The sequence below is a fragment of the Leopardus geoffroyi genome, chromosome E1 (assembly GCF_018350155.1).
Source record: "Leopardus geoffroyi isolate Oge1 chromosome E1, O.geoffroyi_Oge1_pat1.0, whole genome shotgun sequence".
NCBI classification, from domain to species: Eukaryota; Metazoa; Chordata; class Mammalia; order Carnivora; family Felidae; genus Leopardus; species Leopardus geoffroyi.
Window position 1 is genome coordinate 9,330,271 of NC_059330.1, and position 16,134 is coordinate 9,346,404.

The 16,134-nt window shown below is 44.0% G+C and overlaps 1 protein-coding gene and 1 long non-coding RNA gene across 3 annotated transcripts; one reads left to right on the forward strand and one right to left on the reverse strand.

The window, feature by feature from the left end:
- Positions 1-9,949: 9,949 nt before the first annotated feature.
- On the reverse strand, positions 9,950-15,874 carry LOC123603075. Of its 2 annotated transcripts, none has more exons than XR_006714727.1 (4): positions 15,435-15,874; positions 15,016-15,205; positions 12,506-13,156; positions 9,950-9,960 (listed from the first exon to the last, which is right to left on the reverse strand). It is a non-coding gene; the product is annotated as an uncharacterized LOC123603075 (long non-coding RNA). The 2 variants fall into 2 exon arrangements; XR_006714726.1 differs by having other exon boundaries at positions 12,493-13,156.
- Positions 11,283-13,017, forward strand: LOC123603074 (ubiquitin-conjugating enzyme E2 variant 1-like). Its single transcript, XM_045487512.1, has one exon. The coding sequence runs from the start codon at positions 11,298-11,300 to the stop codon at positions 11,739-11,741; it is 444 nt and encodes a 147-aa protein (XP_045343468.1). The 5' UTR covers positions 11,283-11,297; the 3' UTR covers positions 11,742-13,017.
- Positions 15,875-16,134: the final 260 nt, after the last annotated feature.

The window sequence follows — 16,134 nt, forward strand, 5'->3', positions numbered from 1 at the left end:
CGCAAACACCTGTTGCAAGTGAAGGAGCCCATCATGCAAATAATGGGCAGGGGGTGGCAGAGTCCAGCAGAAAGCATGGTGGGAGAGTGCTTGGCAGGTTGAAGGAAGGCGAAGGAAGGTGTGATTGGAGCCCAGCAAATGAAGAAACAGTGGAAGACGAGCTGGGAGTGGGGGAAGTGCAGATCAAGTGTGGACTGGTTTATAGGCAACGGTGAAGAGTTTGGATTTCATTCTAATTTTGATGGGAAGCCCCATTGTCAGTCTTGTTCACTGTTGCATCCCCAGGGCCGTGAACACCACCCTAGCACATGGATCCTAGTTTTTTTCCAAATCGATCTATAGCTCTGTAGCATCTCCTATCAAAACAGTGACAGGATTGTATGGGGGAATTGAAAAGGAAACCTAAAATTTATGAGGAACGGCAAAAGGCCAAGAACTGTCAAGACACTCCAGAAGCACCAAGATATCATGCCTTTATTGCATTATAAAGTTATAATAATTTAGACAAGGAGATTGGCCCTGGATTAATGAAACAGATGGGGGAGCGCAGAGAAAGAGCCATGCATATATAAAAACCTAATATACACAGGGGCGTCTGGGTGGCTTAATTGGTTAAGCGCTGGACTTCGACTCAGGTCCTGATCTCACAGTTCATGAGTTCAGGCTCCACATTGGGCTTTGTGGAGCCTGCTTCAGATTCTGTGTCTCCCCCTCTCTCTGACCCTCTCCAGCTCATACTCTGTCGCTATCTCTCTCAAATATAAATAACGTCATTAAAAAAACATTAAAAAAAAAAGAAAAATCTAATATACACAGAATGGGGAAAGGAGGAACCCTGTTGCTGGGGCAATTGTAAAAAATGAAAATAGGTCCCTACTCTACATCACACCCAAAACTAAATTCTGGGTGGACTCAGGCCTTAAATGTGAAAGGCAAACTTTATATTTTATAGACAGAAATGTAGGCAAATATCTTTATGATCAAGATAAAGAGGTTTGATAGCTCTTTCCTGAATTCAACCACATTAAAATTAGGGACTTCTGGAGCATCTGGGTGGCTCAGTCAGTTAAGCACCCAGCTCCTGATTTCGGCTCAGATCATGATCTCAGGTTCTTGAGATCGAGCCCCACATCGGCCTCTGTTGACAGTGTGAAGTCTGCTTGGGATTCTCTCTCCTTCTCTCTCTGCCCCTCCCCCCTCACTCTCTCTCTCTGTAAATAAATAAATAAACTTAAAAAAAAATTAGGGACTTTTATTCATCAACTTCATTCATCAACATACCCAATAAAGACAGGAAAAAAAAAACAAAAACAAACAACTCACCAGCCATAAATTTGGAGACACGGACAACACATATTTCACAAGAGTCAATAACTAGAATGGGGCTGTTCAAAAGAGCCTTCCACCGTGATGGCAATATTCTATATTTGCACAATAGCTCCGAGCCACACGTAGCTATTGAACACTAGAAAATATGGCCAGTGAGACTGAGGAACTGAATTTTAAGTGGTATTTAGTTTTAATTAGCAATGGATAGCACAGATTTAGATATAAAGAACATAAAAGAGGAAACAGAATGGAATAAACGTAAAAAGTCAATCAGATTGGTAATCAGGAATACACAAATTAAAACCATGATTAAAAACCAAATTAAAATCATTTCATAGCCTCTGAATGCACAAAAATTAAAAAGTCAGATACTATCAATTGTTGCGTAGGATGTAGGACAACAGGAACTCTCACCCACTGCAGTGAGGATATAAATTGTTACAACTCTTTGGAAAACAAACCCCCCAAACCCTTACACCCCAGCAAAGGCAGATGAGATAATCTATCTAGTAAGACTCCTGTCTTTCCCCCTAAGGGAAGGTGAACCTGCCTGAAATAATCCTTTCTTTGCCTTTCTTTTGTGCAGCCCCTGGGGGCTCCCCTCTACTTGCTAGATGGAATGCTGCCAGATTCATGAATCGATTAATAAAGCCAATTAGATCTTTAAAATTTACTGGGTTGAATTTTTGTTATTTAACACTTCAATTATTATAGAAGAAACATTGTCTTAAACCTGGTATGTGGTGTGATGTTAATTCACAGCCCCCTCTGGGAAGCCAGTAGCATTGCTCATAAAATAGTTAAGCAATTTTATGATAGATTATAATGAAATTGAGATATCTTGTGAGAAACTAGATAGCCATCTACCAAAGTTGACTGTCCACTATCAGTCAAGAGTCTAAAGATTAATTAATTTATTTATTCATAAGTAGGCTCAATGTCCAACGTGGATCTCAAACTCACAAGGCTGACATCAAGAGTCACATACTCTTGTGACTAAGCCAGCCAGGTGCCCCAAAGAGTCTACAGATTTTTTTTTAATTCTTTAAAGTTTATTAAGTAATCTCTACACCCAATGTGGGGCTCAAACTCACAACCTCAAAAGTTGCACAGTTCTCTGACTGAGCCAGCCAGGTGCCCCGAAGAGTCTACAGATCTTTAATAAGACATTTCTTTTGTACACAACCTAACAACAATTACTATGATGTGATTTATCATAAGAAATCGGTCTTAGTCCCCATTCCTATCACAGGGCTCCTAAAACCCTTGGAATTTTATAGTGGTTAGAATGAAAAAGATTCTTTTGTTATTCATAACAAGTCCCTTTTAACCACTCCAGAGTTTATCTTAATGAGGTGACTTTTGGAAAACCCCTAAATTGGGGGGCTGATTGCCATGGAAACCAACCAGTTGGAAGGTTGGAAATTTTAGCCCTACTTCCCCATCCCTGGAAAGGGGAGAGGGACTGGAGGTTGAATTAATCATCAATGGCCAATGATTTCATTGATCACACCTGTGCAATGGCTCCTCTATAAAAATCCCTAAGGCAACAGGGTTTTGGAGAGCTTCCGGTTGGTGAACACCCAGAGTTGGGAGAGCAGCGTGCCCAGAGGGAGTAAGGTAGCCCTGCACCCTTTACCCTCTACATACCTTGCCCAAAGCTTCTCTTCCATTTGGCTGTTTCTGAGTTAGAGCCTTTGTAATAGACTGGTAATCTAGTAAGTAAACTGAGTTCTGTGAGCCCATCTAAGAAATTAATCAAACCCCAGGAGCCGGAAGTGAGAACTTCTGATTTATAGCTAGTGGATCAGAAGTACAGGTGACAACCTGGACGTGCGGTTGGCATCTGACCTGGGAGTGGGGAGGGGACAGTCTTGTAGACTGAGCCCTTAACCTGTGGGATAACTCCAAGTAGATGGGACCAGAATTGAGTTAAATTATAGGACAACCAGCTGGTGTCAGAGAATTGCTTGGTATGGGGAAAAATTCCCACATCTGATGTCACAAGTACTGAACTATTAGGGCGCCTGGGTGGCTCAGTCGGTTAAACGTCTGACTCCTCATTTTGACTCAGGTTATGATCTCAGGGTTCATGAGACTGACAGTGCAGAGCCTGCTTGGGATTCTCTCTCTCTCTCTCTCTCTCTCTCTCTCAAAAATAAATAGGGGCACCCGGGTGGCTCAGTCGGTTGAGCGTCCTACTTCAGGTCAGGTCATGATCTCATGGTTTGCGGGTTCAAGCCCTGTGTTGGGCTCTGTGCTGACAGCTCAGAGCCTGGAACCTGCTTCGGATTCTGTGTCTCCCTCTCTCTGCCCCTCACCTGCTCACATACTCTCTCTCTCTCAAAAGTAAATGTTTTATTTAAAAAAAATAACTAAAAAAAAAAAAGGGTACTAAAGTATTGAGAGTAGAGTAGAAACAGAAAAAAAAAAATTCCTTTGAATTACCTACGGGGTGCCTGGGTGGCTCAGTCAGTTAAGCATCCGACTTCAGCTCAGGTCATGATCTCACAGTTTATGGGTTCAAGCCCTATGTCGGGCTCTGTGCTGACAGCTCAGAGCCTGGAGCCTGCTTCAGATTCTGTGTCCCCCTCTCTCTCTGCCCCTCCGCACTCGTGCTCTGTTCCTCTCTCTCAAAAATAAACGTTAAAAATTAAAAAAATAATAAAAAATTAAATTACCTAGTAATTTTTCTCCCTTTAAGTGTTTCTACCAAGAGAGAAATCTTTGATGTGGTCTGTGAGAAGCCTTTGCTATTACAGCGAAACTATAATAAAAGTTTGGCATGTGCTCATAACTAAACTGTCTTAAGGGGCACCTGGGTGGCTCAGTTGGTCGAGTGTCCGACTTCAGCTCAGGTCATGATCTCATGGTTCGTTTGTTCGAGCCCCTCATCAGGCTCACCACTGTCTGCACTGTCAGTGCGGACCCCGCTTCAGTGCCCGCTTGGGATCCTCTGTCCCCATCTCTCTCTTCCTCTTCCCTATGCATATGCACACACTCTTTCTCTCAAAAAATAAACATTAAAAAATGTTTTTAAATGTTTATTTATTTTTGAGAGAGAGAGACAGAGTGCAAGCAGGGGAGGGGCAGAGAGAGAGGAGACACAGACTCCGAAGCAGGCTCAAGGCTCCAAGCTGTCAGCACAGAGCCCGACGAGGGGCTTGAACCAATGAACTGTGAGATCATGACTTGAGCACAAGTTGGATGCTTAACCAGCTGAGCCACCCAGGCGCCTCCAAAAATAAGCATTTTTTAAAGAATAAAATAGATTGTCTGAAAAGATTTGTAAACACTTTATATCCTAGAAAAAGTCTTTGCACACATGCATGAGGAGATAGGAACAAGAATGTTTATATCAGCATTGTTTATAGTAGCAAAAACTAGGCATGTATATCTAGCAAGAATGGGACGGACATTGTGGAATGTTCGTACAATGGAATACTATGCAACAGTGAACACATCAATTCCAACTATACCCATCAACATGGGCGAGTCACAGAAGAATCATGTCAGAAGAGTGCATACAGTGTCATTTCATTTCTGTAGAGTTCAAAACCAGACAAGACTAAATATCATATTATTTAGATATACATACATGTGTGATAAAGATTAGCACAAAAGTTGGGATGGGAGTTATGTCTTAGGGGGCCAGGAAGGAGTTGTAAGGGAACTGCAGAGAAATTGATAAAACTTCCTTCCTTAACTTTGTCAGACATTCTTTTTATTCTTGTTTGGACACTATGTGTACATCATGTACATTCGTTAGTATAACAACAAAGAGTTAAAAAAAAATCGGTCTTGTGGCGCCTGGGTGGCTCAGTCAGTTAAGTGTCCGACTCTTGATCTTGGCTCCGGTCAGGATTTCGAGGTTTGTGAGTTCGAGCCCCACATCGGCCTCTGCACCATCAGTGCTTGGGATTCTGTCTCTCCTCCTCTCTGCCTCTCCCCAGCTTGTGCTGTCTCTCAAAATAAGTAAATAAACATAAAAGTTTGGTTTTAAAAATCGGTCTGAGATACAATGAGTTACAGTTCTGCTGGGACTCCAGGGAATGCAGTGGACGTGGGAAGAAGTTTAGGGCAACCAAGGTCTTTGCCCTTCCCTTTGGCGTGAGCTCTACCTGCTAGTTGTGTGCTGCTTGCACTCGCACTCAGGTTCTTCATCAGAAAAACATGGACGGTGGTAGTGCCTGCATTGTGGTGAGGATCATTAGACAAAATATGCAAAGCACTCCAGTGTAGCTGGTGTGCAGGCGTTCAAGGGCGCCTGGCTCCGGGGACCCCAAACAGATCAGGTGCGGCCACTCACTGCCGACGAAATCCAAAGACAGAGAGACAAGTGGAGGTGAAACAAGAAAGGGATTTAATTCAGTGAGGCCCCCACCGGGAAAACAGCTTCTCAAAGACTGTCTTCAAAGTGCTGAAAATATTTACAGGTTTATATAGGAAAACGTGGGGCGTAGGTGGGGGGTGAAGGTCAAATCACTGGTCATTGTCTTGGAGTCAGTCATGGGGGGAGGATCTTGATCTTGCTGGCTCAGGAAAGTCCTTGCGGCTTGAGGGGGTAGTTTTCCTTTCCCCATGGTGGGGGGGGGGGGATGCTTTGCCCTCAGGGTCTTGCTCCTGAGCCTAGAGACAAGCTAGAAAAAAACACCCAACTAGCAAGTTTGAGGTCAAAATGGAGGCAGCTGAAGTCCTCCTTCATCAGCACAGTCCCTGGTACTCAGTAACCACTCAGGACCACCACAGGGTGGCTCAGGAAGACGGGATTTTTTTTCTAACTCACGGAGAAGCATCAGTCAACTCGCCAAGTCCTTTGCCTGCCAGCTTGTATCTGCCCAGAAGAGACTTCTTTTTCTAGTTGGCACAAAAGTTAGTACCCCTGCAAATGCCCAGGAAACAGAATTTACCACTGGCACGTTGGTTGGTAGGAGGGATGTAGGTACTGAGATAAATAGCAGGGAGGGGCATCTAGCTGGCTTAGTTGGTGGAGGATGCCATTTTTGATCCCGGGGTTGTGAGTTCGAGTCCCACTTTGGTTGTATATATACATCTATCTATCTATCTATCTATCTATCTATCTATCAGCAGGAAAAGAAATCTGTCACATGAGCTGAGAAATTTGGGTGCTTCTCTTAGGGTTGAGAGAGGACAATATGGTCAGTCCACCCTAATCTCTGTCAAATGCTTTTTCTACCTGCGAGTAGCTGGAGTTTCTGGAGGTCTCTCAAGCCTGAGGGTACAAAATGGCAACCCTAAGAGCCTTCATTCCTTGCAGCCTTTCTCTTACCTGGTCCGAACCACACGGGGACTCCTGCCCCCTGGTGGCCAGTGTGGATTCCGCACACTCCCAGGAGCTAAATGCTACCTGATGCTGCGGGCTGGGGAGCAGTACCAGGTACCAGGTAAGGTCAACCACAGACAAATCCTATCTGGAAAGCCCGTTTGCATGGGAAGGCACCGTTAGTTCCTGTCTTACACGTGTATTCTTCTAGTAAATCTGTCCCAAATCATGGGAACTGACGCTTGAGGAAAAAAAAGCAAATCAAACGCACTATACTATTTTCAGATTCCGTTTTCTTAAAATCCTGTACGAATCTGCCAGGGTTCTTTGTGTTTTCCCTTCAGAGCTGAGTGTTCCATCTGTTGTCCTTCTGCGGGCACATCACATACCGGATCTGTTTCTCCACATCCTGAGTCGCCAGAGACTTCATCATGTTTGTTTTAGAGGGCCGAAGCTAGAAGCAAAAATGCCCGCTTAAAACGACTTTTTAAGGGGACCCTGGGTGGCTCAGTCAGTTGAGCATCTGACTTCTGTTCAGGTTGTGATCTCAAAGTTCGTGAGTTCGAGGTGATCTCAAGGTTGGTGAGTTCGAGCCCAGCGTGGAGCCAGCTTCGGATCCTCTTTCTCCCTCTCTCTGCCCCTCCCTGCTCACACTCTCCGTCTTTCTCCAAAACGAATAAACATTTAAAACTTAATAATTAATTAATTAAAAAATAAAATTATGGTGAAATATAAAGAGCTTATCATTTTAGCCATTTTTAAGTGTACCGTTCCATGGCATTAAGTACATTCCCACTGTTGTGAAACCATCACCACCACCCATCTCCACAACTTTTTCATCTTCCCCAACTGAAACTCTGTCCCCATTAAACTCATTTCCTAGTGGCCACCATTCTGCCTTCTGACTCTATGAATCTGACCAGCTGAGGCCCGCACACGCCCACTTTTGAGTCTTACGGATATGCTTTTGTACTGTGAATCTGCTGTCATATTATATACCCACGACGTGAAAATTATGAGTCCTTCACTTCGTATCTTTGCTTGTGCTTTAAAAATCTTGTGGCACCTGGGTGGCTCAGTCGGTTAAGTGTCCGACTTCAGCTCAGGTCATGATCTCGCAGTTCAGAGTTCGAGCCCTGACTCAGGCTCTGTGCTGACAGCTTGGAGCCTGGAGCCTGCTTCAGATTCTGTGTCTCCCTCTATCTCTGCCTTTCCCCCACTCACACTCTGTCTCTGTCTCTCAAAAATGAATAAGCGTTAAAGAAAATAAAAATCTAGGGGCGCCTGGGTGGCGCAGTCGGTTAAGCGTCCGACTTCAGCCAGGTCACGATCTCGCGGTCCGTGAGTTCGAGCCCCGCGTCGGGCTCTGGGCTGATGGCTCAGAGCCTGGAGCCTGTTTCCGATTCTGTGTCTCCCTCTCTCTCTGCCCCTCCCCCGTTCATGCTCTGTCTCTCTCTGTCCCAAAAATAAATAAACGTTGAAAAAAAAAAAAAAAATTTAAAAAAAAAAAAAAAAAAAAAAAAAAAAAGAAAATAAAAATCTATGGGGCGCCTGGGTGGCGCAGTCGGTTAAGCGTCCGACTTCAGCCAGGTCACGATCTCGCAGTCCGTGAGTTCGAGCCCCGCGTCAGGCTCTGGGCTGAGGGCTCAGAGCCTGGAGCCTGTTTCCAATTCTGTGTCTCCCTCTCTCTCTGCCCCTCCCCCGTTCATGCTCTGTCTCTCTCTGTCCCCAAAAAAATAAACGTTGAAAAAAAAAAAAAAAGAAAAATCTAGTAAGAATTTTTTTATTGTGGTAAAATGTGCATACGATTTAGCATTCTAACTCTTTTTTTTTTCAAGGTTTACTTTTGAGAAAGAGTGCAAGCAGGGAAAGAGCAGAGAGAGTGGGGGACAGAGGGTCCAAAGGGGGCTCTGCACTGACGGCAACAAGCCCGATGCAGGGCTCGAACTCATGAACCATGAGATCATGACCTTGAGCCATAACCAAGAGTCAGATGCTTAACCAACTGAGTCACCCAGGCCCTTCTCTTTTTTCATTTCCAATGTATAAATGTACACTTTGTTTTCTTTTTGTTTTTCTTTATCAGGCTTGATAAACTTTGGTGAGGTGTTTATCTTATTGACACCCAGATAATAATAATAATAATAATAATAATAATAATAATAATAACAACAACAATAATAAAGATACACATGTACACATATTCTGGCAAAATTCCTGAACCTCATGGGTAACAGGAGAACTGTGCAAGTTTTCACACTGAAGGAAGAGGCTATTTTTAAAAAGGAAAGCAAATAAATCTAGCATGAGAATTCTCATTTGCTGCACTGGAAACAAGAAGACGGGGGAAGAATATCTACAAACAGAAAAGAAGCTGCAACTAAGAGCCGAGAATCTTATTCCCAGACAAAATGCCATTCATCTTTTGGGGCAGAAGAAAGATAATAGTGGATGCTCAAGGGCTCGATCTATTGCCCCTGGATGTGGGCTGAGGAAAATCCTTAAAGTTCTCTAATAGGTTGATAATTATATTAGAAAAGAGATCTCAATATTGGGTAGATGAAGAAAGAGTACAGTACTTTTCTTTATTTTTTCATTTTCTTTTTTTTTCAATATATGAAATTTATTGTCAAATTGGTTTCCATACAACACCCAGTGCTCATGCCAAAAGGTGCCGTCCTCAATAACCATCACCCACCCTCCCCTCCCCCCACCCCTCATCAACCCTCAGTTTGTTCTCAGTTTTTAACAGTCTCTTATGCTTTGGCTCTCTCCCACTCTAACCTCTTTTTTTTTTTTTTTCCTTCCCCTCCCCCATGGGTTTCTGTTAAGTTTCTCAGGATCCACATAAGAGTGAAACCATATGGTATCTGTCTTTCTCTGTATGGCTTATTTCACTTAGCATCACACTCTCCAGTTCCATCCACGTTGCTACAAAAGGCCATATTTCATTCTTTCTCATTGCCACGTTCATTTTCTTCTTAAAAATATTTTTTAAAGGGGCGCCTGGGTGGCGCAGTCGGTTAGGCGTCCGACTTCAGCCAGGTCACGATCTCGCGGTCCGTGAGTTCGAGCCCCGCTTCGGGCTCTGGGCTGATGGCTCAGAGCCTGGAGCCTGTTTCCGATTCTGTGTCTCCCTCTCTCTCTGCCTCTCCCCCGTTCATGCTCTGTCTCTCTCTGTCCCAAAAATAAATAAACGTTGAAAAAAAAATTAAAAAAAATATTTTTTAAAAATATCTTTAAAGTTTACTCATTCATTCATTCATTCATTCATTTTTTAAGTAATCTCTACGCCAAACATGGGGCTCGAACTCAGGACCCCGAGATCAAGAGTCATGCTCTTCTGACTGAGCCAGCCAGGTGCCCCTATTTTTCCTTTTTCTTTAAAAAATTATTATTATTATTATTATTTTAATGGACAATTTATTCATTCAACATGTTGACTGCCAGGCTCAGCAGCAACTTTCGGAGGTGACAAGGCAGTTGTTCAGTGAAGAGTTTTCAAATAGAAGATACTCTTGGGTGCCTGGGTGGCTCAGTCATTAAGCATCTGAGTTTGGCTTAGGTCATGATCTCACAGTCGGTGAGTTCGAGTCCCACATCGGGTAAGCTTTGGGTAAAGAGAAAGCAGGGTGAAGCCCTGCTTTGGGTAAAAACAGGACCTCTAGGTGAGGCCTGCTTCTCTCTCTCTCTCTCTCTCTCTCTCTCTGCCCCTGGCTAACTTGAGCCCTCTCTCTCAAAAAAAAAAAAAAAAAAAAAAAGTAGATACTCTTAAGGAGTGCCTTGGGTGGCTGGTTGGTTAAGTGTCCAACTCCTGATTTCAGTTCAGATATTGATCGCAGGGTCATGAGTTCAAGTTCCACACCACAGGGAGCCTACTTACAAAATATGCACATAAGGGGAGTTGAGCCTGAGAATGGATGGGAAAATGAGGAATAAAATTGCAGTTTCTAAACTTTTTTTTGGTAAAGATTTATTTATTTATTTACTTACTTACTTATTTAATTTAAGTAATCTCTACAACCAATGGAGGGCTTGAATTCATGACCCTGACATCGAGGGTCACATGTCCTACCAACTGACCCAGCCAGGCACAAACTTTTTTTTTTTAATGTGTATTTATTTGATTTTTTTAAATGTTTGTTTATTTTTGTGAGAGAGAGAGAGACAGAGCACGAGCAGGGGAGGAGCAGAGGGAGAGGGAGACACAGAATCTGAAGCAGGCTCCAGGCTCTGTGTGGGACTCGAACTCAAGAGCTAGGAGATCATGACCTGAGTTGAAGTTGGACACTTAACCGACTGAGCCACCCAGGCGCCCCTATTTATTTTTAGAGAGAGAGAGTGTGTGCACACGAGCTGCAGAGGAGTAGAGAGAATCTTAAGCAGGATCCACACTGACAGCAAAGAGGGTCATCTCGATCTCATGGGGCTCGATCTCATGAACAGTGAGATCATGACCTGAGCCTAAATCAAAAGTCGGGTGCTTAGCCAACTGAGCCACCCAGGCGACCCGGCTCCTCTAAACCTTTGATCTGGGTTAAGAGGTGGGGGTATGAGTAGGTAAAATGTTTTGGATTCTGTGTCTCCCTCTCTCTCTCTGCCCCTCCCCCACTTGCATTTTCTCTCTCACTGAAAAATAAACAAATCTTAAAAAAAAAAAAAGTACGAGCGACAGCGACGCAAGATGGCAGCCACCACAGGCTCGGGAATAAAAGTCCCTCACAATTTTCGACTGTTGGAAGAACTGGAAGAAGGCCAGAAAGGAGCAGGAGATGGCACAGTTAGCTGGGGTCTAGAAGATGATGAAGACATGACACTTACAAGATGGGCAGGGATGATAATTGGGCCTCCAAGAACAATTTATGAAAACCGAATATACAGCCTTAAAATAGAATGTGGACCTAAATACCCAGAAGCACCCCCCTTTGTAAGATTTGTAACAAAAATTAATATGAATGGAGTTAATAGTTCTAATGGACTGGTGGACCCAAGAGCCATATCAGTGCTAGCAAAATGGCAGAATTCATATAGCATCAAAGTCGTCCTGCAAGAGCCCCGGTGCCTAATGATGTCTAAAGAAAACATGAAACTCCCTCAGCCACCTGAAGGACAGTGTTACAGCAATTAATCAAAAAGAAAAACCACAGGCCCTCCCCCTACTCCCCTCCCATTCGATTTAAGCAGTCTTCATTTTCCACAGTAGTAAATTTTCTAGATACGTCTTGTAGACCTCAAAGTACTGGAAAGGAAGCTCCCATTCAAAGGCAATTTATCTTAAGATACTGTAAACGATACTAATTTTTTTTGTCCACTTAAAATATATCTATAACAAATCATCCTGTCAAGTGTAACCACTGTCCACATAGTTGAACTTCTGGGATCAAGAAAGTATACTTAAATTGGTTCCCATCATAACTGGTGGGGCACATCTAACTCAACTGTGAAAAGACACATCACACAATCACCTTGCTGCTGATTACATGGCCTGGGGTCTCTGCCTTCTCCCCTTCTCCTCCCCCTGCCTCCCTGCCTGCCTCCCTCCCTCCCTCCCTGCAACAGCCCTCCAGCTTGGGGTGGCTTGCTAGATAGAGTAGGTGTGAAGGTTTCAGGTCACAGCCTGTGGGACTACTGCTGGGTGTGTGGGGGTGCTCCAGCTGCACCCCTGCTTTTTTTAAGTCTTAAATGATGCCCCCCCACCACACCCCCCCCAAGCCATTGTCCCTTCTTCACTTTCCACCACCACCCTTGGCCGAAGCATAGAGTGTAACCCCCTCTGCTCCCCTCTGAAATTGGCCTTTGGTGAGGAATTCAGGGCTCTCCCCATACCTTCTCCCCCACCTTAATCGAGGGGTGCTGCTTTTTCCTTTCTCCTCCTCAACTCCCTTTATGTACCATCACCACCCAACACTTTCCACAATACTTCCTTGCTTTGGCCAGAAGTCATCAGGTAAGGTTGGAAAGAGTCTCTGACTTCCCTCGTTTAGTTTTGGAACCCCATTTACTCACTCTCCACCAGCCTGGGAATGAATATTGGGTCCTCAGCCCTGCCACCCTCTGCTGTCATCGTCAGCTGATGCGTTTTTTTAGCTCAGGTTTTGATAAAGTGAAAAGAACAGTCACCAGGGGTACTCACACCCGCCAGCTCTCAAAGTTCTTGGTGGTTAAACTTGGAGAAAGGCCACAGAAGACACTTGTAAGCACACACGATCCCTCTGAATGAATCTTCTTTTCTTGTAATTGCTTTTGCTTTTAAAAATTGAAGTTTTACACAGGGTTCTCATGTGGTCATCTTGCAATCCGTTTGGGTCTAGTTTGGAATGTGGCAACTGGAACAAAAAGAACCTTGAATTCGGTGCATACTTTGGTTTTGGTGCTGCTGTTTCTCACGGTCCTCAGCAGGGATTGAAAAAGAACTCGGTGTGCACAGCAGATCCCCGAAATTGGCGGGCTTGACTTCCTGGCAAATCGCTGCGTTTTTCCACTTTTCTGTTCAGGACCACTAAATGCTGAGATGTGGATGCATACCGAAATAAAAGCGATTCACTGTGTTCAAAAAAAAAAAAAAAAAAAAAAAAGTAAACACATCATACTGTTAAGGTAGCTTGAAATGGAGAAAACAATTCAGAGTTATTGCACATCCAGAACCCAAGAAGAAGGCAATTAAAGAGGTGTCTGACCCTGGGAATAACATTGATTCAATCAAGAGTGACTAGCATAATAGGAAAAAATAGTCTACCTCTCAGATGAGTAGTAGTGAAACAATATAAATTAATGGAATGAAGTTAGGTATATTTGAGAAAATGAGTGATTTTCATAGGATAATGGTTGATGGCACAGAGTATCAAGCAGGCTTTTTTTTGTTGTTTTAGAAATAACAGCTGATTCTATACTTTATATGGAAACTCACAGGACTTAGAAAGGCTAACCCAATCTCAGAGAAGACCAAATCTGGAGGGCTTCCTCTGATTTCGAGACTAAGCTAAGTGAGACAGAGTGGCCTTGGTGTAAGGATAGCTAAGTAGATCAACAACTAGATATTCCCTGAGTTTGAGCCCTGCACCGGACTCTGTGCTGACAGAGCAGAGCCTGCCTGGGATTCTCTCCTCTCTCTCTGCCCCTCCCCTGCTGATGCTGTCTCTCTCTCAAAATAAATAAACATTAAAAAAGAAAAAAATTAACAAGACTGACAATACTGAATGTTGTGAGAGTGTAAAGCAACTGATGCTCTCCTACATTGCTGGTGGAGTATAAAATGGGACAGCCATTCTGCAAAACTGGCAGTTCTTACAAAAACATAACCTATGACCCAGCAAGTCCACTCCCATGTATATAGTGAAATGGGTTCACAGGAAGACTTGTACACAAGAGTAAATGTAAATGGCAGCTTCCTTGCCTAACTGTCTCCAAACTGGAAACAACCCAGATGTCCATCAACAGGAGAATAAACTGCGATGTACTTAGAAGCCAAATACTACCTAGTAATTAAAAAAACAATTGAGACACAAAACAGCATGGATGGTTCTCAAGAACATTATGCTGAGTGAAAGATGTAAGACATAAAAGAGTACAAGATGTTTTTTAAAAAATTGTTGACGTTCATTTTTGAGAGAGAGACAGAATGTGAGCAGGGACACAGAAAGAGGGAGACACAGAATCCAAAGAAGGCTCCAGGCTTTGAGCTGTCAGCACAGAGCCCGATGCGGGGCTCAGGGCTTGAACCCAGGGCTTGAACCCACGGGGCTTGGGGCTCGAACCTGTGAACGATGAGCCATGAGATCATGACCTGAGGCAAAGTCAGACACCGACTAAGCCACCCAGGCGCCCTCTAAAATGAATTTCAAGAATAGGTAAAACTAACCTATGTGACAGAAGTCAGGATAGGAATCCCCTGTTTTCTTTTACCTGAGAGAAGCTCTCTGGAGTGCTGGAAATGTTCTATCTTTGAACTGGTGGTGGTTACATAGGCTTTGCTTTTAAAATATCTGCATTTTGCTGTATATAAACTATACCTACCTTCAATAAAGAAAATAGGAAAAACTGAAACTATAGATTATTTGGAAATTTTTTTTTTTTAAAAAATTTTTTTTTCAACTTTTATTTATTTTTTTGGGACAGAGAGAGACAGAGCATGAACGGGGGGAGGGGCAGAGAGAGAGGGAGACACAGAATCAGAAACAGGCTCCAGGCTCTGAGCCATCAGCCCAGAGCCTGACGCGGGGCTCGAACTCACGGACCGCGAGATCGTGACCTGGCTGAAGTCGGACGCTTAACCGACTGCGCCACCCAGGCGCCCCCATTTGGAAATTTTTAAGAAAAAAAAAACCCACTTCATATGAAACTCTATTGGACACAGTTAAAGCCATACTCAGAGGAAAATGTATAGTCATTAATATTTTGATTACCGGGGCGCCTGGGTGGCTCTGTCAGTTGAGCGTCCAACTTCTCCTCAGGTCATGATCTCTGGGTTCACAAGTTCGAGCCCCGCATCTGGCTCTGTGCTGACAGCTCAGAGCCTGGAGCTTGCTTTTCAGATTCTGCTTCAGATTCTGTGTTTCCCTCTCTCTCTTCCCCTCCCCCACTCCTGCTCTGTCTCTGTCTCTGAAAAATAAATAAACATTAATATTTTGGTTACCAAAAAATACTAAAAATAAACTATTTAATTCAATAAACTATTAAACTAATAAGGTAAAAATAGTGTTAATAAAGAGGAAAGTCGAAATTAAGGAAGTAGAAAATAAAACAGTAGAAAAATGAGTAAAAGAAAATGATATTTCTTTGAAGATAGGAATAAAATAGAGCAAGGAATAGGTTTAGTAAATACCTGGGCGCCATCAGTGGTTCCTGTGATTTTTGTCTTGAAACTTTGGTGCTGTCCTAACTGTGGGATTTGCTGCCGTTCATTCACTTACTAAATTAAAAAAAAAAACAATCTGTTGGGGCCTGGGTGGCTCAGTCAGTTGGATGTCTGACTCTTGGTTTCCGCTCCAGTCATGATCTCTTGGTTCGTGGGCCCCAGCCCCCGGGACGGGTCTGCGTTGGGAGTGCGGAGCCTGTTTGGGATAATTCTCTCTCTCTTCCTCTGCCTCTACCCACCCCCCCCCCCCGCCCCAACTTGCGCTATCTCAAAATAAACAAATAAACATTTAAAAAAATCTGTTTCATAATCTGGCAAGAGAGACCAAGTTTAAGAGCCACGATTTCAGCTGCTATTTGTCTGGCAGACAGCAGGTGCCTGGCCATTTACACGCATGAGCTCATTTCAGGTGCACGATGGCTCCTGCAAGGTAGGTACTGCCCTCCTCTTGGAGACGAAGTTACTCCAGGCTGGCCGCTCCGATGTGGCTGTGCATTCAGGGCTGACCCTGGACTCTCCAGGTCAAGAACGTAGGGAATCAGAGGGGACGGAGGCTCCTCCGCAGGTGCCAGTGGGCTGTGGGTGTCGCGAGCGGAGGCCCGAGGCGCCGTCCCGTTAGGCCTGCAGGGTGGAGCGGGCAGGTGCAGGCCCTGAGGCGGGCGGGAGA